Below are 27,667 nucleotides of genomic sequence, written 5' to 3' on the forward strand. Positions count from 1 at the left end.
TGGAGCCGTCATCTCGCATGTCCTACCCTCAGGTGAAGAACTCCCGATCGCCTTTGCCTCACGAACACTCACACCCAGTGAGCATAACTATGCTCAAATTGAAAAAGAGGCTTTGAGCATAATCTATGGCGTGAAGAAATTTCACAAGTATCTGTATGGAAGAGAATTCCAGTTGCTGACAGATCACAAGCCTCTCCTCGCCATTCTGGGGCCCAAATCTCCTGTCCCAACACTGGCCGCTCTCCGCATGCAAAGGTGGGCTCTGATACTATTAGCCTACGACTACGTCATTGAGTACAGAAGATCAGGTGACCACGCCAATGCAGATGCCTTATCAAGGCTACCATGCAAGAGTGACTCAGATGGTCAAGACAATGCAGCTGTTTTCCAGATCTCACTCATTGACGAGCTGCCCCTCTCTGCTTCAGACATAGCAGAGGAAACCAGACGTGACCCAGTCCTATCCAAGGTGATGGACTTGACACTGGCCGGCTGGCCAGCGTATGTGAGTGACCCTAACCTCCGTCACTACACCGACAAGAAAGAACAACTCTCTACTGATCAAGGATGTGTACTCTGGGGATCTAGAGTAGTGGTGCCGCCCAAGTTCAGACAGAGGTTGATCTCAGATCTACATGAGAGTCATCCAGGAATCACTCGAATGAAAGCTCTTGCCAGGAGTTACCTGTGGTGGCCGGGGCTTGACCAGGATATACAGCAGTGTGTAAGTCAGTGCTCGCCCTGTGAAGCAGTCCGCAACAAGCCTGCTGCTGCGCCCCTCTATCCATGGTCCTGGGCTACTGCGCCATGGGAGCGTATTCATGTGGATTACGCTGAGATAAACAAACAGCACTTCCTGGTGGTCACAGATGTTCACTCTAAGTGGATGGAGGTGTTCCCTACTCAGCTGATGACAGCCGAAAAGACCATTGACTTACTGAGACACTTGTTTGCAGCTTATGGCCTTCCTAAGGAGCTAGTGTCAGACAACGGCCCTCCCTTCACTTCAGCACTGTTTGAGACGTTCCTGAAAAACAATGCGGTGAGACACACGCTGTCTCCGCCTTATCACCCAGCCTCAAACGGAGCTGCTGAAAGAGCTGTGCAGACCTTCAAGAAAGCGTGGACCAAACAGGAGGTTCAGTCTGTACCTACTCACCAGAGGCTGGCCCGCTTCTTGTTCAGTTACAGAAACACGCCCCACACAGTGACTGAACGTACACCAGCTGAACTGTTTCTGAGACGCCAGCCCCGCACCCGCCTAATGCTACTGAAGCCAGGCCTTTCAGACACTGTGGTTAAGCATCAACTACAGCAGAAGAAGGCTCATGACAAGCGCTCTAAGCCGGTCAGACACTTCAGTGAGGGGGAGAAGGTGAAAGTGCGTGATTTCCGCCATTCCAAACGCCTGTGGAACTCAGGTGTTATTCTCCACCGCAAAGGCCCATTAACCTACACAGTACAGGTGGGTCATCGCCAGGTCAGTGTTCATGTGGATCATTTGCTGCGGTCTAACACTCCTGTAGACAGTGACAAGAACACCACTGACCCAGAGGACATTGCTCCAGACTGGACATGTGGACAGGACAACGAGCCTGACCCACCAGAGCAACCTGGTCCTCCTCCTGAGGTTCATGAGAGACGCAATCCGGTGCGACAACGTAGACCACCTGAAAGGCTTGACCTTTAGTTATGCTGATGTTACAGAGACGGTGCCGTTCTGGCAGAATACAGTACAGAGAACATTGGTTGAGTTTAGCATAGAACACAAGTCCGCCTTCGGGGCAGAATAATCCCCTGGATTTGTGCTGGGTTGGTCAGTCTACATCAACCCAGTAGGTAGAGTTGACATGTTCTTAGGTCATTCATTGTTATGGTTATTGTTTGAGAACCAGTGCTTTATGGTTGGAAGTTTATTGCTAAAGGGGAGGAGTGTAGTAGATTGCTTTATCTGCTAATTCTGTGTCATGCGCTCAGTATGTTCCTTACGGGCTTCGGTACCAGAAGAGCAACGATTAAAGTCACACTAACGTTAGTCCGGTGTCCTTGTATTATTATAAGTATATTACACTCTCCTGTCTGGCCTACCAAAAAAGCGATTAGTCAACTCCAACTAATTCAAAATGCTGCAGCATTGTTCTTACAAAGACCAGAAGGAGGGCTCACATCACACCAAATCACTGCAATTGTTTCCTGTCAGTTTTAGAATAGATTTTAAGATTATTTTATTAGTCTACTAATCTAAGTCATTACATAATCAAGCACCAAAATACATAGCAGCTTTTAAAGTATATACCGAATAGGTCCCTCAAGTCCTCTAGCACTGAGCTTTTAATGGTCCCTAGAGCCAGGACCAAGAGTTTATGCCCCCAGCCTTTGGAACACCCTGCCAGATGACCTGAGAATATTTGAGACTGTGGTAATTTTTAAGCAAGATCTTAAAACATAACAATTTTTTAACAATGCTTTTACCAAGTAGCTTTACTTGTTTTAATATCTTAGTGTTCTTAATTTGCACTATGTTTTTACTCTAATTTGCACTCTATGTGGTCGGGCGCTGGGGCAGCAACATCAAGGCTGCGGATACCAACAGGGATGGACAACCTGATCAGGAGGGCTCTGTCCTGGGGGTCAGCCTGGACTCAGTGAAAGTAGTGGCTGAGAAATGAATGCTGGCCAATCTGCAGTTTTAGGCAGAGAAGCACCTTCAGCAGCTGACTTATCCTGCAACTGCTACTACTGTATGTGATGCATACCGGTATTCCATATTTGATTCAAAACAGAAGTGACAATTACCATCTAATTATATAATGTCCCTGTTCATAATCTCAAATAATTGATGATACTACTGGAGGGTCTCTGTGATTTTGTGACTAATGTGAAATATTTATTTACATAACATGAATATCTCTGACATCACAGATAAATCATACAATTTTGCTTGAAATGGCATCTTGAACCACTTCCTCCCATACAGTTTGGTTTGTGTTGACCTGGGTGATGTATCTCACATGTCACAGTGGTTCACAGTGTTCAGTTAAGCATCATCAAAATAAATGAAATCATCCTTAGTAATTAAATTCAATAAGAGTTGATAACTGCCTGATGAGCTAATTTGGTGTTTGGGTTGTTACACTCACCATACAGCACATAATAAACAGTCAGTGCAAAATGTTTTAATATATCTATGACCATTGACATTGTACATAATACATAATAGACATATCAACATATTAATAAGTGCAACATCATTGCCTAACCCGGAACTGAACAGTCAGATATACATACATGATCATATCAAATTGAAAACAGTGGCATGCTTCAATACTGAGTACTACTACAATGAGTTGGAGAATGAGTCAGTAAAGCATTGAAGCAGCAGTGTCAGAGTTGCAGTCTATTATAAAAAGCACATATTGACCCTCACTACTGTACAGTAGGTCGCACAGATTCTGGAACATTCCTCTGAATACATTACATTCCACTTCCGAATACAGCCAAATCAATTGATGATCAGCGAAGATAATGTTTCACATGTGCAAGTGTGATCCATTTCAATTTAACCCACAGAACGAGTCGGAATCCGTGAAACACAAACCTTATCTGGTGCTAATCTAATGTAATCTGTTCCATTGTCCTTGTTGCCATTGGAGTGTCCTCATGTTCAGTGTACAGCTGTTCCCTTTGCAGTGTGCCACATCAGGCCTCTTTGAATTGAGCATGATCATGGTTTGGTGTGTTTACATTTTATTTATTTTTATTTACTTTTACAGTGTGTCAGCATCATGTCTGAGCCAGTGTCTCTGTCACTGTAGATGGCAGCGTCGACAGTCATCCTCAGGACTGGTGTTGTCAGATGACTCGCTGTCATCATGCACTAGGAAACACAACACACTCTGGTCAGACACAGCAGATTAATTACATATACTGTACACAATGTACACGAGACAGTGGTGGTGTGTTTGTTTCTGAAAGAGGGGGGAGAGAAGTATGATGATATAATTATTTTGTATATAAGCAACAGCGTCTTGCTTTATTGTATCTTTGTGTTGACTTAATGATGTATGATCATGAGTCTTGAACACAAAAAAGGATAACATTAAAGCGTCAGACAGTACTCACTGGGAATGGGCAGGAAGGCCTCGTCTCCATTCTCCCTGATCATCTCCTCAATCTTGTCCAGAAGGTCCGGGACGCACCTCGAATCCTTCCCGGGCGTCTTGCTGTCCATCACATGATAATAGTTCCCGCAGTACTCCAGCAGGCTGTGCAGCTCCCTCCCCCCTCTCTGGATGTGCTCCTCGATGGGCGTGCGGCCCAGCCAATCCCCGCAGCTGAACAGCACCATGGTGTGCAGGCATGCCCTGTCGCCGAACAGGGCCTCCAGGTGGGCCTCCAGGGTTCGCCTCTTCCTGGTGCTGAGGCTGCAGACGACCGGCAGGACCAGCAGGATGGTGTGCGGCCCCGGGTAGAGCAGTGTGCCGCCGCGCTTCGTCTCGTTGCGGACGCACCGCGGCGTTCGCCTGACGGAGAACCAGTCCCAGCCCGGCGTGTCGACCACGGTGACCCGGCGGCCGGCCACCAGCGCCTGCCTCCTCAGGCACAGCTCCGTCTCCAGGCCGGCCTCGAAGTCCCGCCGGCCCAGGATGGCGTTCCCCACCGAGCTCTTACCCACCCCCTTCCAGCCCAACAGGAGCACCCTCAGCTCTGAGGGAGAGACAGCGAGAGAGAGAGAGAGAGAGAGAGAGAGGGAGAGAGAGAGAGAGAGAGAGAGAGAGAGAGTGAGGGAGGGTGAGGTGGGGTGAGCAAGGAAGGAAGGAAAAAAAGAAAGAGACATAAGAAGAGAGAAAATAGTCACTGCTTTGTTGATATTGCAAGTGCTTTTCATGCAACACCAAGGTTACCATGAGTGATCACGTCATCATGATACGCGACGTGACTACAGTGTTTACTTCCCCTCACCTCTGGGAGGCCCTCCGATCATGCTGGTCCTCTGCCTCTCCTGCTCCTCCATCCTCCTCCTCTCCTCCTCCAGGGCCCTCCTGGCGTGCTCCTCCTCCAGGAGCGTCAGCTCATTGAACTCAAAGTACCAGCCCTGGTTCTCCTCCACCAGCTCCTCCACCTTCTCCAGCAGCTCCTGGACCTGCGCGTTGGCCCCCGGGCCGCTGCGCGTGTTGTCCAGGGCGTGGTACCTGCTGCCGCACCGCTCCACTAGCCACTGCAGGGCCTCCCCCGTGTCCTCGATGTACTCCTCGACAAACGTCCCCTTGCGCAGCCGGTCCACGCCGGTGAAGAGCAGCATGCAGTGCCTCCAGGCACCGCCGCCCAGCCCCTCCACCTGGTCCTCGGCTGCCCGCCGCTGGACCTCGGAGAAGGGCTGCGACACGGACATCACCAGGAGGAGAGCGTGGGGCCCCGGGGGGCAGAGGATGGCCCCCATGTACGGCCCCTCTATGCTGGCCTGCTCAGAGGGGACGGCAGCCCCGTCACCATCACCACCCCCACCGCCACCGCCGCCGCCATCACCATCGTCACCTCCATCGCCGCCTTCAGTGGAGTCGGTGGGACAGGCCCAGGGCGGGGTGTCCACCACGGTTAAACGTCTCCCCCGAGCCTCCCTGTAGACCACCATGCTGTGGACCGTCTCTTCGCCAGTCTGGAACACCTCCTCACCCATGATGGTGTTCCCCGAGTGGGACTTCCCCGTCTGTGGCCCCCCCAGCAAGAGAAGTCTGAGTTGGGGTCTGCCTACGGAGACACACACAGAGACTGCGACTCAGTACATGTTGTCAATAAGAACAAGTTACAGGATGTAAACACATGCTTCCTGTTCAGCTTTTGGCGCAGAATGAAATGGAACGGAGCGAGAGATTGGATGGTGCATCTGATACAAGCTGCTGCAGTGCGAAGGAGACAAGAGCGAATGAACGCGTACCTCTAGTCAGACCTTTTAGAGGTGCAACATCACTCACCAGAGTCAGAGCTGGAGGACACTGCAGCCATCTTGTGTCTAGATCCTGTTGTTTCTCAGTCAACCCCCGCCTCTTCCGTTGAATCCGTTCTCCCCCCCCTCACTTCCTCAGAGAATGGTCTGCGAGGCGTTGTATCCTGCCTGGTCTGAAGAAGGCTGGCAGTCTAAATGTTTTCGCTTGGCTCTTTCTCTCATTTTCACTCTCATTCTATTGCAGAACATAGGCTAACAGTCACTCTTCCTATCTCTGTCTCTCCCCCTCCTCTCTCTGCCTGCCTGCCTGCCTCTCACTCGCTCTCTCACACTCACTGTCCTCCCCTCTCTCTCCCCTCCCTCCTATTTCTTCTTCCTCTCTTTGCTGGTCCTTCCCTCCTCCCTCTCTCCCCTGATCCCATAATGCTCTACTTATTCATTTCTTCAACAGAAGAGATTGTGCAATGCAGTCGGGAAGTCCACAGCCTATTGTGCTGTGCCTGCAGCTCCAGGAAAGTGATTCGTCACGGAGGGGGGACAGTCTGGAGAACACAGATGCAGACAGGGGAGGGAGCTCTCAACCTGCTAACATCATACAAGACTAGGCTTGCATGGGGAGCACAGCACTGGAGTGCCGTCACCGTGGTTACAGCCGAGAGCATTCTCCATGTTACTGGTACTGCATGCATGAACGGACTGAACATGGAGGATACGTTTCGAGGCACAGGAAGTGAAGGAGGATGTAAGCAGAGCGTGAAGGAGGGGTAGAATGTGTGTGGGTATCAGGAAGAAAACACTACGTTACTGTAGTGATGTTAGGCTCGACGCAATGTGCTTCGAAACAAATGCATTGATGCTTGTGTCAATTTCCCAAAACAAAGCTTCGTAGGCTACGTCACGCACGCAAGCACCCGACTCGTAATGAACAAGACATCACATGACGGTGGGCTCATTTGCATTTTGCCCAAAATTCCTCCATGACTTGACTTGTCAATAAGTCGATATAGCCGCCATAAAATGAATTGACCAGCAGATGTCATTATGGAACTCCTGTATCGACTGCATCAAACACGTTTTCCTACACAATTGTGTCGAAAGCTTCGTTTCCCCCATCACTACGTTACTGTATGTCAACTAAACTAATGGCTGTCTTATAGGCGAAACAGTTTCAGAGCCATACCATTACAGGTCTAAAGATCTTACACTGAGTGACTGATCTCACAGCTGGCGATGAGGAGCAGAAAAAAACGGAATTAGGATTTAGGATAGGATTTAATTTTGTGTAAAATATCATTGATTAAGATTATATCTACTAAGGAGAAACTGCACAATTAGCCTAGCTAATGTCTCAAGAACTGAGTGATCATAATCGGATCATAATTCATATATCAATATCATGTTATTTCGTTGTAGGCTACATATAAATTATTTAGAAATTGACCTATACCGTGTCCGAATGTCGATACTAAATACGTACTATATAGCTGCATGTAGTATGTAGTATATTTGTATATTTCGGACACGGCCCTAATCTACAGTCACACCTCCTAACGTATTCTGAGGTAGACCGTCGTAAAATGAGTGTCGCCGGTCCATGAATCAGTAGCGACTGGAGTCAGTGGTCGCGGTGAACAGTCCGCGTGCAGGTGGTCAAGCCTTATTCAACTAGCTAGCTAGGTTTTCAAGACATCTTGCAGTCATGGACGGATCTGGAGACGAGTTTATGAAGTATCGCTCCCCGCTGGTGTCAAGATATGCCAGCAAGGAAATGGCCTACAACTTCAGTGACAGAAAGAAATTCACAACCTGGAGAAAGCTGTGGATCTACCTTGCTAAAGCGGAAAAGGTTTGGCACTTTGTTGCTATACTAGCTAAGCAACTTCTAAGCTAAAGTTAGTAACTTCGATAGCAAGGGTGCTACGTTTAGCTATGCATAGCCTCCAACGTTCATGTAAACTTGGCGACCTTGAGAAAGTCGTATCAAGTTCCCTGGTCTAAATATAGTTATAAGAGAGAACGTTTGAATGGCCAGCTTTTGAAGACGTGCTTCAAGACACTGAAGGAAGAAGCCCCAGTTGTTCATCAGCTAGAGACAACACAGATTACCATCCCGGAATCCAATACACCTGCACTCTCACACATTTGGAAACTGGCCCATAACACAATTCAATATGCAAATGCTGTTCAAAGGTTTTCTATAGCAAATAATTAACTATAAGGCTTGGATGTAGGTCTGGGGCATTTCAACTTTCTTTGAGGAATGGAAATGAATGTCTCCCATCACTGCTCATATTAAAGGCAGGGCGTTGTGATAGGAGCAAATTACCATGGCACCCTGAGTCACGTGCATCACCTGACCTGGTCCACAGACTAGGATGCAGTTCATTAGCAAATGACACACTGGCTCTGTTCAGACATCACCATCCACATCCAGTTCTCTTCTCTCACAATCTAGCTGCTTTTAATTTCCCTTGAAATAGAATGTACAAAGTGTACAGAGTTTCCACGCAAAGTTACTTCATTTCCAGATGTTCAGATGTTCTGTGGCGTGTCACAATGTGTCTGTCAGATCTGTTGCGGCTGGGCTCTGGGTGGGTTTGTAAGTCTAAAATAGCCTGGGCAGAATGTCAGGGTAATAGGAGACTGACTAGCCCTCACTCTCTCTCTGCCCAGCATTGACACTGTACCCACAGTGTAATCTAAATGTTTTCTGAATGTCACAGCCAGGCTACTGGAGAGCATGAATGAATTTCCAATAACAATCCACTATGATTAGATGGTGGGCAAATACACGTGTAGGCCTTGGTCCTTGTGAAATTGAACAACACACTGGACAGCAGCGTTCATGTTTTCCTTAAACCTGTAGGCTCTTCATCGACATTCTCCCCAGCGTTATACATTTTAACAACTCTGTCTTTCCCTCCTCCTCCTCTCCTCTCCTCTCCTCCTCAGGCCCTGGGTCTGCCCATCACCGACGCCCAGCTGGTGGAGATGGAGAGCCACAAGGACGACGTCGACTTCGCCATGGCGGCGGAGGAGGAGCGGAAGCTGAGGCACGATGTCATGGCCCACGTGCACACCTTCGCCCACTGCTGCCCCACCGCCGCTCCCATCATCCACCTGGGCGCCACCTCCTGCTACGTGGGAGACAACACGGTAGCTGACCCCTCCTTCCCTCCACTACCCATCTTACGCCCCCCCCTCCCCCCATGACCCCTTACTTCCACTCCCAACATGATATCTGACCCCTCTTATAACCCCCACTAGGCCAACTGCCCTCCACTACTCCCCACAACCCCGCACTTCCCCCACCGCCAACATGGTAACCTACAGTGACTGCTCCTTACTCACCCTCCTAAACATGCATGTATTCTCACGAAGCCCTTTTCAGAGTTCAACTCCACCCCGTAGCATTATCCAGTTCAAAGCCCGTCCGAGCTCTGTTTACTTTGCTTGCGCTCTGGTGAGCAGAACTAAATGGCGTCAGCTACTTAGTTAGCCGACCTTCTGTTTTTCTTCTTCTCCAGGATCTGATCATGCTGCGCGACGGTTTTGACATCCTTCTACCAAAGGTGAGAGAGGTTGTCTGAAGAAATGCTCACAAATCTGAGGTCGTGGTCTTAGTAAATGTGCTCTCTAAGGTCCTGAAGACACTGTAAAGGTCTCTCCCGTGTCTCCACAGTTGGCCAGAGTGATCGACAGACTGGCCACGTTTGCAGAGAAATACGCTGACCTCCCCACACTGGGCTTCACACACTACCAGTGAGTCTGAACACCTGTCCTCTCTCTGGGTCTGTCCTTTGAACACCTGTCCTCTCTCTGGGTCTGTCCTTTGAACACCTGTCCTCTCTCTGGGTCTGTCCTTTGAACACCTGTCTTCTCTCTGGGTCTGTCCTTTGAACACCTGTCCTCTCTCTGGGTCTGTCCTTTGAACACCTGTCCTCTCTCTGGGTCTGTCCGTGTCCTGGAGTGAGAGTCAGATTAAAGACTGGTGGGAATATTGGAGTGCTTATTTCAGTCAATGATGTCAAAGAGAACTGTTTCTACGCGTATCTGCCTTTCCTGATTGGTGTAAAATATATAACTCCTTATTTAATTTTCTCTTTTATCTTTGCCCCCCTCCATCCCTCCTCCTCCCGTCCTCCTCCCGTCTCCCCTCCTCAAGGCCGGCCCAGTTGACTACTGTTGGGAAGCGGGCCTGTCTTTGGCTCCAGGACCTGGCCATGGACATGCGGAACCTTCAGCGTGCCCGTGACGACCTGCGTTTCCGTGGGGTCAAGGGAACAACGGGTACCCAGGCTAGCTTCCTGCAGCTATTCCAGGGAGACCATGACAAGGTGAATGCATCTTGCGCAGAACTAGATTTAAAGATATCAAGGAGACACTGTACTCTCACGCTCTCTTTCTCTCATTCATGCAGGTAGAGGAGCTGGACAGAATGGTCACAGAGATGGCTGGATTCAAGAAGTGAGTTCATACAGTGTATAGAGCTGCCAGCTGTCTTTTTAGGTAGTCTTTACAATTACTCCTGGCAGGAAAAGAACCATTTTCAGTTTGCAAATCTCTAGTCATCAAGCAATATGGGACTTATAGATCACAAACAAAAAAACTACAATCAGTGACTAATTTACTTGGCTCTGTTCTGTTTCTTCATCGTGTTGTCCCTGTGCAGAGCCTACCTGGTGACAGGACAGACATACAGCCGTAAGGTGGACATTGATTCTCTGTCCAGCCTGGCCAGTCTAGGAGCCACTGTCCACAAGGTAAGCTGCACTGCAGCATGTCTGTTCATGGGCAAACACTGACCCCTTGTGGCTGCTTTGTAGTATTGAAGAGGAACATCAGGAAGTGTGTGCAGTGAATAACCCATCAATTATAAATGTAAGGATTGAACTATGAACTACAACAATCTAGTTTTTTGCCTGTTCAACCGATCTGTGCTCTCCGCCAGATCTGCACTGACATCCGTCTGCTGGCCAACCTGAAGGAGATTGAGGAGCCCTTTGAGAAGGAGCAGATTGGTGAGTCACAACGAGAACTCTGTCATCCCTAGTACACGAGCCCCTTCACCCAAATTCCTTTTCATTTGATTTTGGTTATGGGCCTGCGCTTCCTTCCTCCCTTCCTTGGAGAAATCGGAGATCTCACATGACTGGATTGGCGACTACTTTGCGGAAGAGCATGTGCTTTCACCTATCCAATCATGTTAGATATGATTACCTCAAGGAGGGGATAGGAATGAAGTTAGCATTTTTCGAGAACTCCGGTCAATTGCAAACAACACGCCCGTGGTATGTCAGTACGTGACTGTCCCCCTCCACCCCAGGCTCCAGTGCCATGCCTTACAAGAGGAACCCCATGCGTGCGGAGCGCTGCTGTAGCCTGGCTCGCCACCTGATGGCGCTGCTCTCAGACCCGCTGCAGACCGCTGCGGTCCAGTGGCTGGAGAGAACCCTGGATGACAGCGCCAACAGGTCAGCACCTTGTTTACTTCTCCTCTCTGTCTTTGTTCTGCATTTCTATCTCTGTCTCTGTTTTTCCCCCTCTCTCTGTATCGTTAGCCTTCGGCTAAATGCCAAGAAAACCGAGGTAATCACCTACAACATCCTCCCGGACCAACAACCTCTAAAAACAACAGGTGGCATTTCTCTGAGGGAAGTCAATTACTTCAAATACCTGGGCTTATGGGTAAACTCGTCCGAGCAAGACCTTCAAGTGAGGAAGCTGCTTGCGTGGAAGGCCCTGAACGTCATGGTCAGAACTCCAACCTCCCCCGACAAATCAAACTCAGCTTCTTTTATGCAACGGAAGAGTCCGTTCTCCTATATGGCTGTGAATGCTGGACCCTGAAGCCCACCCTGCAGAAGTCCATAAATGGGTGCTACACCAGAATGCTGCGTTCAGTACTTAAAATCAACAGGAGCGAGCATGTCGCCAACAAGCATTTGTATGGGGGGTCACTGAGGGTGAGCGAGAAAATAGCAGCTAGGAGAATGAGGCTGGCAGGTCAGTGCTAGAGACACCAGGAGCTGCCAGCCAGCAAACTGCTGCTGTGGGAGCCAACACACGGGCATCGGTCACAAGGACGTCCCACTCTAACATAAGTGGACGTACTCAAGAAAGATGCAGGAGCGGAAAATTCCGGCGAGCTGACTAGATGTACGGAGGATCGGGATCACTGGAAGCGCTGATGGGAGGGCTCGTCCGAGGACGACCTAGAGATAGTCTCTGTTTCTCTTTCTCTCTATCTCTGTTTTTTTTTTCCCGTTCCCTCGATCTGTTTCTCTCCATCTGTTGCTGAAGTCTGTCCTCCTCTCGCTGGTCTACAGGAGGATCTCTCTGCCTGAGTCTTTCCTGACTGCTGACATCATCCTCAGCACCCTGCAGAACATCACCGAAGGTCTGGTGGTCTACCCCAAGGTACGCTCCCCCCAACACTGAGAAAGGATTAGGAACTGGATGATTGAACTAGAACTGGACCACATATCTAGAACTAGCCCTTAGGATTTAGGCAAGGTCATAGACTTAGAACTAGATTTTAGAACTGGGAGCTCAAACTAGATCATAGACCTAAAAATAGGCCATAGACCTAGAATAAGAAGTGGATGATGGTAAAACTATAACTAGATCATAGTATTAGAACTAGCTCATAGAACTAGAACTCCCCCTATACAGAAAATTGGACTTTCACTCGCAAATCTGAGATTTTCCATCTCTCCCTCTCTCTCCCGCCCTCTCTCTCCCTCCCTCTCAGGTGATAGAGAGACACATTCGTCATGAGCTGCCCTTCATGGCTACAGAGAACCTCATCATGGCCATGGTGAAGGCTGGGGGCAACAGACAGGTACATGCTCTGGACCTCCTGTCCTGTCACGTCTATGTCACGTCTGTCCTGTGCTACATGAGTCTAATCCCCCCCCCTTCTGTGTGTCCAGGACTGCCATGAGAAGATCCGGGTGCTGTCCCAACAGGCTGCTGCCGTGGTCAAACAGGAGGGAGGGGACAACGACCTCCTGGCCAGAGTCCAGGCCGACCCCTACTTCACACCCATCCTCGGCCAGCTGGACGCCCTCCTGGACCCCAAGACCTTCATCGGCCGTGCTCCCCAGCAGGTAGCACCCTCAGACCTTCCTCATCCTCACTAACCCCCCCCCCCCCCCATTCCTCATGCTCTTCCTCACTGCCTAGTAGTGGAGTTGAACGCCTGTGGCTCTGATATGGTTGAATAGAAAGAACCCTGTTGAAGATGTCAGAGAGGTTCTCCCTCAACGCGGTCTCATATCCTGAATCCCCATTCCATGATTTTTTTTTCTGGCCTCATTTTCTCACTGTTTTTGATAGCCCTTGTTTTTAAAATTCCCTCGTCACTCTTCTCTCTCTCTGTCTCTGTCTCTGTCTCTGTCTCTCTCTCTGTCTCTGTCTCTGTCTCTGTCTCTGTCTCTGTCTCTGTCTCTGTCTCTGTCTCTGTCTCTGTCTCTGTCTCTGTCTCTGTCTCACATCCCTGTCTCACATCCCTGCTATGTCTCTTGCCCCCCTCCCTCAGGTGACCAGGTTCCTTTCAGAGGAGGTGCGCCCTCTGCTGGAGCCCTACAAGGCCAGGATGGACGTCAAGATCGAGCTGGAGCTCTGAGACGGACACACACACACACACACGCCAAGAGAGACTTCATCCAGACAGGCATGAATGCTGTATTGTACGACAATAAAAGACTCTAACTGAAATTAATTTTGTATTTTTTTTTATTCCTGACCTTCAGTTATGGAAACATTGTTATGAAATGTCAGAATCGTCGGGTATAATCCTCAAACGGCTCAGAAGATCGGGAGCAAAGGTCCTATTGTCATAAGCTTTTATTACTTAGCTAGTCATGATATAAAACTGATAGTAAGGGTGTAACAGAATCATTAATCCACTCATTTATGGCTTAGTTTGATGACTACGCTGATGTCCGTCTCAGGGCGTTCAGGACCTGCAGTAGAGACAGGGATTGCTACTCTAAAGCTCCACTGCCACAGTATGGACGCCTACAAAGATACAAACTAGGAGTTCACATAAATATTGTGAAAATGTCAAAACTGAATGTCTTGTTCCCACGTTACATGGTTGATGATTAAAAATCGACTTGTTAATTCATGTCAAAAATTGACATGAATTAACAAACATCTTTATTCAATCTTTATTAACTTGAGCTTGTTCTGAACAAGTTTTCCTCAAGGCTCAGCTCAGGTATTTCCCTCACGGCCCTTTGAGTACTGCATTAGAAACATTAGAGGATTACATTACTGAAGAGTGGCTGAGTGTCGGTGGAATTTGTTTATCTGTGCGTATGTTTGGTTTAGCAATGTGAATGTAGATTTGATGAATATAGCCTACAGCATAAACACAGAGAGAGGATGACCGTGTGTGTATTGCAGGGGAGGAACTTGTGCAAGGGGCCATAAATCACAAAGTCCAGTCCAGCAGCCGCTAAACAGCAACCGTAATGTACCGTAATGTCCTGTGTAGGCAAACCCCTCAACAATACTACAGAAAATAGCATGCTCCTTCAATGAGTATCTTGTAAACTGACATATCAGTAAACCATTTCCTGACTGCAAACCAAAGCCAGAGAACCACCATATCAAACAGGACCACCATATCACACAGAGGAACACATCACACAGAGAACCACCATATCAAACAGGTTTTAAGTTGCTTAGGCTCTGCTCTGCCCCTTTCAGCCCTGTCCACTGTCATAGAGGTAGGAGGAGGATATGACGGGAGAGCTATGTCTACAAACCTTTTTATTGATTGCAATAAATGATTTGAATTAATCAAATAACGCCGTTTAACAGGCCACTCTCAGTCATTTTCAGCTGCAGTATAAAAAATACACACCGCCCATGATGATGATGATGATGATGATCATCATCATCATGATCATCATCATCATCATCATTATAAAAAGCTGAATCTCGTCCCATCTATCATAATCATAGATCATCAGCCCTACCTTCACACCATCCTTCCTCTTCCTCTTCATCATCCAGCACCTACAATACCAACAAAGGCACCATGATTAAAACCATGAATACGGGAGCAAAGTGCAATCCCACCTATGAAACAGAGACTACGTGTCCTTCTACTAGTGTTATTACGGTTAGAGACCTACAGGGGAGAGTCATTTCAAGTGAAGTGAGAGCAGAAGAGAGGTCTGAGAGCTTCTTTCAGCCGCGTCTCTGAACCTCCGTACATACACACTGTGAGTTATACCACTATTTATACTCTTTGAATGATCAAATCTATCTAAATATCAATTTCCACCGATCGTCACCTGTTCCTTCCATCTGTTTTGATGTGTTACAGTTTCCAGGCATGATCTTATTACTCTCTCTCTCTGTTAGCTAGTTTTTTTCTTGCTCCATCACTTGAAAATGTGGATCCTGACTGTCTTCTCTCCCTCTTCTTTCTTTCCTGAGTGCATTTAGTCATGCTGGTACCACCAGTGGGTTAGTTCAAATTGCAGGGGTACCAACCAACCCAAGGGGCGGCTGTGGCTCAGTGGTAGGGCGGGTCGTCCAATGACCGTAGGGCCGGCGGTTTGAATCCCTGTCCATGTGTTGGGCTAGACACTGAACCCCAAATTGTTTCCAAAGAGCAGGCTAGTGCCTTGCATGGCAGCTGCCATGAATGAGAGACCATTGTAAAGTGCTATTATTTACCAACTGTAGTTCAAAACTCAGTTAGTTTTTTCTGCGGACTGCTATTGACCTCTCTATCAGTCCCTGCATCCCTCTTTTCTATCCACCCCTCTCTTTTCACTATTCAACACAAACCCAATGATTGGTTTATCAGAAAACAATTATATATATTTGTAGTGCAATGAGAAAGAAGTGTGCTACTGGCTGTGGGTGCTGGGTAGAGAGAGCATGGGGGCGGAGGAGGTCGTCTGAGGACATGAGGAGAATCCCTGACCGCATCTGAATCAGTTCACATTCAGGCTCTGGGAACCCAACAGTGTCCTAATGCAATAAAAGAAAAGAAAGAAAAATATTTGCCTTGTAAATTATATCTACTGTACATACATGGCCTTTATTCCTTTCCAAATTCACTGCATGGAAAAGTAACTAAATGACTTTTACTCATGAGTACTTTTTAAATGAACTACATTCTACTTTACTTAAGTACATTTTCACACCAGTAGTATTACTTCTTCTACCTGAGTAGAACAGTAGGACTACTCTTTAGTTGAAATCCTTCTAGTCTTGCATAGCCGGTTAGGTAGTTGTTGTTTCACGTAGTCTGGATTGAATCAGATCCATCGCTACTGATTGGGCAGTAATAAATGATAAGGCTTATCCCCAAAACCTACACCTGATGAGTTAGACTACACCCCTGCTGATATGACACTTGTGGTCAGTTTCTTTCTATGGCCCAATCCATGATGATGATCTGGTTGAGTTCATCATGATGTACAATTCTCTCTCTCTCTCTCTCTCTCTCTCTCTCTCTCTCTCCCTCCAGCTCTCTCTCTCTCTCTCTCATCGGGTGGTCCAGGCGGAGGTCCATAATGTGGATGTGGGCGTTGCTTCCTATCAGCCTGGCGGTGTTTGGCACTGTGGGAATCTGGTCTGTGTGAGTGTCTGACCTGCCCGCTGGCTTCTCACCAACCACTACACACAAACAGTATTTTCTTGACACTAGGATATTTTTGTGCCCAATGTCACCGGGTCATTAGGCCAGCTGACTAACAATAAAAGTTACTGTACATACTTTGATGATGAATATATCTGTTACTGATAACATAATACAGTGTACGCGCAAGAGTCAAAACATCTGTATCTGAAGAAAGGCTTCATTTAGGCACCTTTACACCTAAAGAAGGCTGTGCTACAGGACAAGCCTGTTCTGTAAAATATCCTGTGTGAATCAGTTTTTAATGAAATGCTCACCCCAGTTCTTGTCCTGGTCAGGTTTGGTATCGCTGTGTCAAACGGGTCAGTGAATCTGACCGTGGAGTTCCCTTACATCAGGTAGGAGGGCTGTTGAATATACCCAAAATATCATTATACTTCAAAGGGATGGTAACTGCCAAACACATCGTCTCCAGGCCATCTCTGTGTTTTTATTGGATTGGTGATATGCTCATGAAGCACGGACTTCCTTTCTCAGACAATAGCCCAAAACACACAGTGTGTTTCACCTATTGCTCAGTTAACCCAGAGGTTTTCACTTCTTCCTTGAATGCATCCTACTCTCACGGTGATCTGAATTGTGACCTGTTTCCATTCCAGCACATGTGGAACCTACACCCCACAGAGCTGTATTTTTGGTCAGGTCTGCAACATCTGCGCTGTCTTAGGTAAGTGGAGTCAGACTTATAGTGACTGGGGTCCTGGAAACCACGGTTCCTAACAATACATGAGATGTTCAAGTTTCAAGTGTCTTCATTTAGCAAACCACCTGTCTTTCTCTTAAACGCACACACACACACACACACACACACGCACACACGCACACGCACACACACACATGCACACACACACACACGCACACACACACGCACACACACACACACACACACACACACACACACACACACACACACACACACACACACACACACACACACACACACACACACACACACACACACACACACAGCCCTGTGGGTGGTAGTGATGCGATTCCAGCAGGTCAGGGACTGTGGTAATGACAGCAAGGCCAACACCGCCAGCATCGTCCTGGGATTCATCTCCTCCATAGGAATCTCCATGATCGGGAACTTCCAGGTACATTTCTCTCCTCCTCCTCCTCTTGTTCCTCCTCCCTCTTTTAGTCTTGCAAATCTAGAATTTGGCGGTTGCTATGGTACTCTGAACTTTCAAAACCAACTGGCCATGTAGATTCTACATGATAGACCAACAGTTTATTCCATGGCCCAATCCATGATCTAGTTGTTGTAATCATGGTGTACAAAGGTCTGACTTCTCTCTCTTCCCCTCTCCCTGTCTCTCAGCAATCTGTAGTGATGGGGGCCCACCTGTTGGGTGCGTTCCTGGCCTTCTTCGTGGGCCTGGCCTACTTCTGGGTGCAGGTGTGGCTCACCTACAAGACCGAGCCCTCTCATGACCGGCGCTGGGTGGGGCCCGTCAGAGCCACCTGCTGCACCCTGTGCACCATCATTGTCATCGGCAGTATCCTCACGCACGTCGGTTACAGCATCTGGTAACTGGTCATGTCAGTTATCTGGTAAAGGTGCTTATAGGTGATATAGGTGGAGGATCGTGGTAGTACTCCTTGAAGAGGTGCGTTTTGAGCCGGCGGCGAAGGAGGGGCAGTGATTCTGCTGTCCTGACGTCAGTGGGCAGTTCGTTCCGCCACTGTGGGGCCAGGATAGAAAAGAGCCGTGACCGTGTTCGATCAACCGCAGGGGCCTCGGAGTGACGGGGCAGCCAATCGCCTCAAGGTATCAGAGTGTAGTGGTCGGAAGGGGGTGTAGCGCTTGACCATGGCCTGGAGGTTGTAGAATTTTAAATTGGATGCGAGCTGCTACAGGGAGCCAGTGTAGGGAACGGAGTAGGGAAGCTGTGTGGGAGAACTTGGAGTGATTGAACACCAGCTGAGCTCCCCAGTAAAGAGGGAGTTGCCTTTTCATCAGTGAGGAAAGGGCGAACTCTCCCGATGACGTTTTTTAACGTCGCCAGTTTCTACTCTCTCTTAATAACTATCTAAGCGAGATATGCGGTCTTTTAGAATGTTGCTTGACGAGCGGTGCCATCGTTTAGAGGTGTCTGTTGTGTGTCTGCTCTGTGCTCCTTGACTGCCCCCTCCTCCTACCAGTGTCCATCCTCCACAACACAGGCTCCCGGTCAGCGGCGGCGCTGTGTGAGTGGGCCCTGGTCATGATCTTCTTCTGCCTGTTCGGCCTGCTCGGCGCTGAGTTCCGCCACATAGACTGTCACCAGCTGACGGTGCAGAAACAAGGCAAGAAGGCCCAGAACCAGGGAAACAACGGTGTGTTGGGGATGAATAGCTTGGCGTAGGGTTGCCATCGGGAGTATAGCACAGTGCTGGCAAGATGTTGCTATAATAATGCATTTTACTGTATTTATGTAGCGCTTTTCGATATTAATGACACATACACGCACACACGCACACACACGCACACACACACACACACACACACACACACACACACACACACACACACACACGGACACAGATGCAAATACAAAGCTTGGTTGTACATAACATAATGCAAATCTAAAAGTTTAAAAAATGTTTTTTTTTTTTTTTTTACGCTTTAATTATTAAGATTAAGAACTTAAGAATACGTTTAAAGTGAATAAACTAGATCTAAGACTTTATTTTTTTTCCTTTGTGTTATCTTTGTTCCAACAGATGTATTTTAAACCAAAAGACATTTCATCTGGACATACTGTCTGACTAACATCCCACCTGGACACACACACACACACACACACACACACACACACACACACACACACACACACACACACACAGTCTCAGAGTACTTACTCATATTCAGAGGACGGCCACCAACTAAACCTGTGCTACTCTATTGATGCACTGTACTGTACATAAAATCATACAATCCATGATGTGTTGGGGTGCACAATACTGATTCCATGTCTGGTCGTTGTTTGTGCCTGCCTTTGTGTGGTTACTAGCGTATGTCCTGAAGTGTTGTTCATGCATACAGCCCTCCAAAGGCAAATGGGTTATAGGTATATAATGATATTGCATTAATTGTACATGTATTCATGAGGATATTTAAACCATTATAGATGATTTGATCTTTAACCGTGATGGCTGATTTGACCTTTCACCCAAAATTACTGTGTTTTGCCTTTGAAGGGCAACGTAGTGTCCTGAGCTTCTCTATGTTGTAATAAAGATGACCTTGGTCTTGTCTTCGCCATCCCTGGTTCAACTCTTGACTGTCATACAGCAGAGGTCAGATCCTCTCACATCTATATTTGTTTTTACTCTGTATATATATACAGTAGTGGCTTTTCTCACAGATGTGTTCTATCATGTAATGTCAGATTCAGTGAGAATGATTAGAATATGGGTGGTCAATAGACAGTGGTATTTAGCTACACTTGGAGAGCATTTTATATCAAACATAAAAGAACTGTATTGTAGTTACCAATGCGTTTCAGCTGCATTAGCCTTCATGGGTGTCCATAGCCACAGTGGGCCTGTACTAGATGAGAGTACATGGTGACTACTGGACTGTGTTCAGTCATCCAGACACAAGGGGGCAGCATCCAGCCTTCAATGCCCACTGTGCGGCTCAGTCCTCCACTCATACCATCCTCTTGGGTGCCTTCAGTGTATGTGTGTATAGATGTAAATAATGTGCCATGATAGTGAAATATATTGAGTAAATATTCCAAATTTGATCAGTTGATGAACTGTTCCTCGTGGCAGTAGTATTGTCAGTGTGTAGGAAAGCTGAGGGATGTACCTTAATGATAGCCATACTTGTTTACCTGTACTTACAGTGATCACAATGACAGACACTGATCACGATGACAGTAATCATGATGACAGACAGACACTGCTGTTTTTTGTCACTAGGCAACTATTGTTCCTGGGGTCCACACATAAAACCAGGCCAGGTCCAGCCTGGCTTATGGTGGTGGGCATACATAAAGCTGTTCTTTTGATAGTTCAATAACTATCAACTTCTTTACCGAAAAGGTTAACAGGCGAACCACTTTGTCATGCCTCTTCTTCTCCTCTCTCTCTGGCTTCTCTGAGCATAGGAAGGAGGTCTCTCCTGCATAGCTATTTACTCCTTATTACAACCGGGTTAGGACAGGGTAGCCACACACACATTCACACACACACACACACACACACACACACACACACACACACACACACACACACACACACACACACACACACACACACATGCACACACACGAACACAAACACGCGCGCACACACACACACACACACACACACACACACACACACACACACACACACACACACACACACACACACTGCAGGAAAAGCCTGGTCTTTGTCCCTGGCTCCACCTGTCAGCTGGCTCACACAATGACAGAGAGGAAGACAAGGAGGATGGAGGGATGGAGGGATGGAGGGATGGAGGGATCGAGGGATGGAGGATAAAGGTCCGGTTGAGTCAGCATGAGAAGAAACAGTGATGTCATATGAACAGTCCTATGTAATGTAAGTGCTTTCAAATACTTTTATATAATCATTTCAGACTCTCAAAATATCTTGTCTCCAACCCTGCAGGAGCAGGTATGGCCAGCAGGGGCGCTGTGGAGCAACACTGGATGATTTCACTGATGGGAAAATGTTGTCCTGGTAACATGCCAAAGGTTGCTGGAGATACCCCTAATTTAGACAGGCATCCTGAATTCACCATAGTTTCTTAAGGGTATTTTGAGAGGATAACTGAATAAAATGCCCTCCCATAGCTGTCTTTTTGGGAGAGGTCCTGGTCTTGGCTCCTTCTACTCAATCTCAGCCTGCCAATGTATATTTTCATCCAAGTCCACAGAGACATCATCCCTGAGGTCCGCTCATATAAACTACCTTTGATTATGTTTATTCTGTTGACTTCATCCATTAAAATCTGTGGTCCCCATTGCAGTGAATACTAATGGTTTCTAAGATGGGGACCTCTGCCCCCCCCAGCCCTGCTGGCTGTCCTGGCAGCATTCTTTCACATGGGTGATCTCCAGAGGGGGCCTTCGACGAGGGGCCGTGTCTAGCAGGCAGTGTGGAATTCTATGGGAATTTCTCAAGTGCTGTAGCGAGGAGCATTTTGTTTCAAACTGAATTGTTGTCTGGTCTAGTTTGTGTGGTTGGATGTCGGAGCCTCTCTGTAATACCGTGCAGCATTGTGAACAGAGTGGGAACATGAACTTGGAACTCTGGGTCTTTATTTAGATGTTATCAACTAAAACAACATGACATACTAAAATAACCAAACATTAAAGGAGAGGAATTCACATAATTACTTGTGCCAACTGTCACTTTGACCCTTCTCATTTCATTTGAAACGGCATAAAAGCACCACTGCTTGTGTAACTAATTTATCAACTCATAAAAACTCTGATAGCTACAGAACGTGCAGAGGCCGTTAATAAAACGAGGCCGGCATTGTCCCAGTATAAGGATGAGGTCAATGAAACAAGCCCGCTAACTTGTTGGTTTTGACTTTGATTCAAAAGTACTCCAGATTCTGGCCCCCTTTAATCTCTCCTAACACCTGCATGTGGTCTGATTGCTCTTATCCCTGCTAGCAGCTATACATTACACCAGTAACAATGCCCCCGCTGCTCTATCTCTGACTGGAGCACGCACTCCGGACCCCTCCAGCCAGGCCAGGGCACAGGGCCCTCTGCATCTTATCTATGGACGGCCAAATCCTGTCCAAGGTCCCTCGCAAAGGCCACATGTCTGTGTAGAAGCTAGCGTGCCTTAGGATAGAGAGAGGGAGAGGGAAGGAGAGAGAAACAGACAGAGGGAGAGAGAGACAGAGAGAAGGAGAGGGAGAGAGAAACAGGGAGATAGAGAGAGAGAGAGGGAGGGAGAAAGAAACAGAGAGAGGGAGAGAGAGACAGAGAGAAGGAGAGGGAGAGAGAAACGGGGAGAGAAAGGGAGAAAGAAACAGAGAGAGAGAAGGAGAGGGGGAAAAACAGAGAGAGAGGGAGAGAGTAAGAGGGAGAGGGCGAGAGAAACAGAGAGAGAAAGGGAGAACGAAACAGAGAGAGAGAAGGAGAGGGGGAAAAACAGAGAGAGAGGGAGAGAGAAACAGAGAGAGAGAGACAGACTGAGATAGTGACTGGGACATAAAGACAGTGAGCGGGAGATAAAGAGAGGGACACAGAGCGAGTGGGCATCGCCAGCCGTGATCTCACCCTCCTTGCCTTGGCAGCGGCGTCCAGAAAGCTGCCCTTTCGCAGAAAAATGCCAAGCGCACCGCATTCCAACTCACACAAAAGCCCTCGTCATAGCTCTCTCTCTCTTTCCCCCCCGTGCGGCGATCAGACAAGACCTAATTATATAATTACACTCATGCAGACGCAGACCCGGAGACTGTATATTTGTATATGTGACAATGAGCGGAGTATGGTGCAGGGGACTGTGGGCTGGACAGTCAGGCAGATTGCTGTGTCGGAGGGAGGGAGCAGGGCGCCTGTTCCGCTCTGCGTGTTAGGACGAGTCGGTGGGGACTTTTGGGTCAGGGGTCCAGACGGCACAGGCTACTGGACGTGGGTGGGTGGAAGTGTGGGTAAGGGAAGGAGAGAGAGAGAGAGAGAGAGAGAGAGAGAGAGAGAGAGACAGAGAGAGAGACCAAGTCTGTTCACAGTGAAACAATGGCCCAGAGTAGTCACAGCACAGACAGAATGCTTTAGTGATAGATGTGATAGCTGATATGAACAGACTTAGATACAATAGAGGACGCGCACACACGCACACACACACACACACACGCACACACACACACACACACACACACACACACACACACACACACACACACATACACACACACACACACACACACACACACACACACACACACACACACACACACATACACATGTGCACGCACACACACACACACACACGCACGCACGCCCACGCACACAAACACACACACACATACACACACACAAACAGTGACCATCCGAATCGGACAGATAGGTCCACTGCCCCATCCCCGTGTCCCATCCCTGTCCGTGTGCCCAGACGAGAATTGAGCCACTGTCCTGCAGCGTTGGCCACCTTCCAACTCTAGCAGTGCGGCCTTGGTCTGGGTGTGCCTCTCCTCGCACGGGACAGCACAGAATAGTCTATTGTTAATCACACAAGACAGAGAGCAAGGGGAAGGGGGGAGGAGGGATAGGGAGAGGGTGTGTGTGTGTGTGTGTATGTGTGTGTGTGTGTGTGTGTGTGGGGGGGGGGGGGTCAATTGATGGGGGTGAACTTGCTTGGACAATACAATTCGCCCCTTCCCTCTGAATACACACAAACACACACACACACACATGTGCACACACACACACACATGCACGCAGCATGCACACACACACACATATGCATGCATGCACGCACACACACACACACACACACACACACACACACACACACACACACACACACGTTGCACACTGATGTACTTCAGGCCTTGTGTGAGAGGATTAGAGTGGAAACCAAGTGTAACGGCGACACAGTGAAGACGCTTGTTCCTCCATGCTGACCTGTCCTCTCTGACGTTGTTTTCACATGTCCTTCTCGGACCATGACCCTCCATGCTCCGTCTCTCCTTTTCTCCTGCCCAGTCTCTCCTTGTTCACTCCTCACGAGCAGCGTGGGCACGTTGTCATGGTCCGCTCCCATCCGTGCCACCTCTCTGCCTTTAGACCCCTTTAACCTACAGCACATATCTCCTTTAACCTACAGCACATATCTCCTTTAACCTACCGCACATATCTCCTTTAACCTACCGCACATATCTCCTTTAACCTACCGCACATATCTCCTTTAACCTGCCACACATATCTCCTTTAACCTACCGCACATATCTCCTTTAACCTACCGCACATATCTCCTTTAACCTACCGCACATATCCGCACATATCTCCTTTAACCTACAGCACATATCTCCTTTAACCTACAGCACATATCTCCTTTAACATACAGCACATATCTCCTTTAACCTACAGCACATATCTCATTTAACCTACAGCACATATCTCATTTAACCTACAGCACATATCTCCTTTAACCTGCAGCACATATCTCCTTTAACCTATAGCCCAGATCTTCTTTAACCTACAGCACATATCTCCTTCAACCTACAGCACATATCTCCTTTAACATACAGCACATATCTCATTTAACCTATAGCCCAGATCTCCTTTAACCTACAGCACATATCTCCTTTAACCTATAGCCCATATCTCCTTTAACCTACAGCACATATCTCATTTAACTTACAGCACATATCTCCTTTAACCTACAGCACATATCTCATTTAACCTACAGCACATATCTCCTTTAACCTATAGCCCAGATCTTCTTTAACCTACAGCACATATCTCCTTCAACCTACAGCACATATCTCCTTTAACCTACCGCACATATCTCCTTTAACCTACCACACATATCTCCTTTAACCTACAGCACATATCTCATTTAACCTACAGCACATATCTCATTTAACCTACAGCACATATCTCCTTTAACCTACAGCACATATCTCCTTTAACCTATAGCCCAGATCTTCTTTAACCTACAGCACATATCTCCTTCAACCTACAGCACATATCTCCTTTAACATACAGCACATATCTCCTTTAACCTATAGCCCAGATCTCCTTTAACCTACAGCACATATCTTCTTTAACCTATAGCCCATATCTCCTTTAACCTACAGCACATATCTCATTTAACCTACAGCACATATCTCCTTTAACCTACAGCACATATCTCCTTTAACCTACAGCACATATCTCATTTAACCTACAGCACATATCTCCTTTAACCTACAGCACATATCTCCTTTAACCTACCGCACATATCTCCTTTAACCTACATCACATATCTCATTTAACCTACAGCACATATCTCCTTTAACCTACCGCACATATCTCCTTTAACCTACAGCACATATCTCCTTTAACCTACAGCACATATCTCCTTTACCCTACAGCACATATCTCCTTTAACCTACAGCACATATCTCCTTTAACCTACAGCACATATCTCCTAGCCTGGTATGACCATCCCGATCTAGCGAGCTCACTGCTTCGCTCCACAATATCGGTCTGGCCTTCGCCCCATAGAGAGCGATTATGTGGGAGGGGGTACTTGCCTTGACAGACAAACACCTTCATCCAATGAGCGTTCAGCAAACTTTTGCCAAATCCAGTCGGAAGAACTGCAAAAACGTCTTTTCCACCGAGAAACTCCGCTAGTGCATACTCTTGTTCTTGTTTAAGTGTTGTGATTAAGTCTATTTCTGCAATAACTGCACTTATAGCTGCGCTTATTCTTCCAACGTTAACGTTACCACTCTTTGGGAGCCGCCATGTTTTTTAGTGAGCGGCAGGGACAAAAACCAATCAGGGGCTGCTTTCCACTGTGGGGCGGGACAGCAGTTAAAACGCAGTCCCTGATTGGACCAGTATGGTCTGGATTTTGGCATAATCGCTCTGGAGGAGGCGAAGGCCAGACCGTTCTGCGTTAGTGAAACAGAATGTCAGCTCGCGAGAACGGGATGGTCGTACCAGGCTACATATCTACAGCACATATCTCCTTTAACCTATGTCCAGGAATTTACATCCAAACACCTAAAACCTTTTGTCTTTGTAATTTATCACCTCCCCCCAAGTCCCCTGCAAAACCCCAGTTTCAGTCTAATGTAAAAACACCAACTCTCCCCCCTTTGTCATTGTAAACACACTCTGCATAGCTCTTCCTCATCTCTTTGTTTAAGTCAGAAGGGCCCCACCTTAGTCTTCCTCGTTTTGATTCAGACCTCTGTTTTCTTTGTTTTCTCATGTCACATGTTTTTACTCTTGGCCACGCCTGCCATTCATGTACAATGCAGTAGCCAATCACATCCTGGAAACACTGTACCTTTGTTTGGACTGTACATAAGCCACAGCCAGAAGTGACTGACTTCACTTCTCTGACTGAACCACCTTTGCTGCGTTTGTCAGGAAGTCCTTGCGCGCGTAATGATTTCATTCAATAAACCAGACTCAACCTTTTGAACGTATCTTGGTAAATCTTTGGACTAGACCAGTCTAAAATAACTATCACAGTTTGGCGACGGGGATGGGATCACTGCCTGCGTTTGCTTCGGGATTCCAGTGGAGAGGACTGATCGGCAGACGTGTCGGTCCATATGGGCTTGGAAAATCAATTTTCTCTCTTGCGCCAGAGCGCTGGCCGAGATTATTTCCTCAGTTCTGCCACTGGATTCCTGAGGCTCACAGGTACGTTTAAACGAACCCTCTTATGGTTCTGAGTTTGTATTTGCCTTGATTTGGTTCAGTTGTGTTGGTCTGGATTGGTGAAAACAGGAACCCCAGCGTGGGTATTTAGTCCTACCGAGGGTAGGGCGAGCATGGTTGATGTTTCGTTTCCAGAACGATACCAACTAGCTTAAGCCTCATTGTTGATGTTTCGTTTTCAGAACGATACCAACTAGCTTAAGCCCCGTTGTTGATGTTCGTGTTAGCACGATTGCCGACTAGCTTCGAAGTGATTGTTGATGTTCGTTGAAGAACGATTACCAACGAGATGGTAGCTACGGGAGTGATTGAGAGTTTTTCAATCCGCGTTTCTTGGAGAAACGTTTTCCCATTTGTTCCCGGGTGACTTGGTAAACCTAACGAGCGTTAGTTTTCACCAAGTGGCTGTACAATTTGGTAGGATCTAAACGGAAGGTTTAGCCTGGACCAAATTGCTAGTGCAGCCGAGAGCATGCTTGTTTGTAACGTAAGTTTTTGTTTTCGTCTTATGTCTTATGTGTTCACTGTTTGAGCCTCGGCTCTTGATTATTGTCTGTTATGCGCGCCATGGATCCAGGTAAAGTATTGTTTTGTACCCTTTTTAGACTGTTAAAATTCTGCTAGATTCCCAGTAGGCTAGCTAGCTGGTTGCCTAGGAGATAAGGAAAACTCCGCTATCGCGGTGTTCCGCCATTG

General features: G+C 47.5%; 3 protein-coding genes across 4 annotated transcripts; 2 read left to right on the plus strand and 1 right to left on the minus strand.

Moving 5' to 3' along the window:
* Positions 1-3,806: 3,806 nt before the first annotated feature.
* On the minus strand, positions 3,807-6,003 carry LOC311309721 (GTPase IMAP family member 8; the record flags this gene model as incomplete). The annotated part of the gene is made up of 4 exons (XM_084439044.1): positions 3,807-3,877; positions 4,114-4,707; positions 4,963-5,748; positions 5,973-6,003. 4 exons carry the CDS (start codon positions 6,001-6,003, stop codon positions 3,807-3,809), a joined length of 1,482 nt encoding a protein of 493 aa, XP_084295170.1.
* Positions 6,004-7,554: 1,551 nt separating this feature from the next.
* adsl (adenylosuccinate lyase) lies at positions 7,555-13,654 on the plus strand. The gene is made up of 13 exons (XM_084439173.1): positions 7,555-7,790; positions 8,897-9,100; positions 9,472-9,516; positions 9,627-9,706; positions 10,110-10,281; positions 10,365-10,411; positions 10,617-10,707; positions 10,896-10,965; positions 11,271-11,418; positions 12,274-12,364; positions 12,699-12,788; positions 12,880-13,056; positions 13,488-13,654. The coding sequence occupies exons 1-13, from the start codon at positions 7,644-7,646 to the stop codon at positions 13,572-13,574; spliced, it is 1,449 nt and encodes a 482-aa protein (XP_084295299.1). The 5' UTR covers positions 7,555-7,643; the 3' UTR covers positions 13,575-13,654.
* Positions 13,655-15,108: 1,454 nt separating this feature from the next.
* tmem150b (transmembrane protein 150B) lies at positions 15,109-19,861 on the plus strand. Of its 2 annotated transcripts, XM_084437638.1 has the most exons (8): positions 15,109-15,186; positions 16,449-16,559; positions 16,898-16,957; positions 17,219-17,286; positions 17,589-17,716; positions 17,944-18,121; positions 18,768-18,941; positions 19,329-19,861. In XM_084437638.1, exons 2-8 carry the CDS (start codon positions 16,495-16,497, stop codon positions 19,337-19,339), a joined length of 684 nt encoding a protein of 227 aa, XP_084293764.1. In that variant the 5' UTR covers positions 15,109-15,186; positions 16,449-16,494; the 3' UTR covers positions 19,340-19,861. The 2 variants fall into 2 exon arrangements, with proteins under 2 accessions (XP_084293764.1, XP_084293763.1); XM_084437637.1 differs by having other exon boundaries at positions 18,768-19,861.
* The last annotated feature ends 7,806 nt before the right edge of the window (positions 19,862-27,667 follow it).

This window comes from Borostomias antarcticus (genome assembly GCF_949987555.1).
Source record: "Borostomias antarcticus genome assembly, chromosome: 5".
NCBI classification, from domain to species: Eukaryota; Metazoa; Chordata; class Actinopteri; order Stomiiformes; family Stomiidae; genus Borostomias; species Borostomias antarcticus.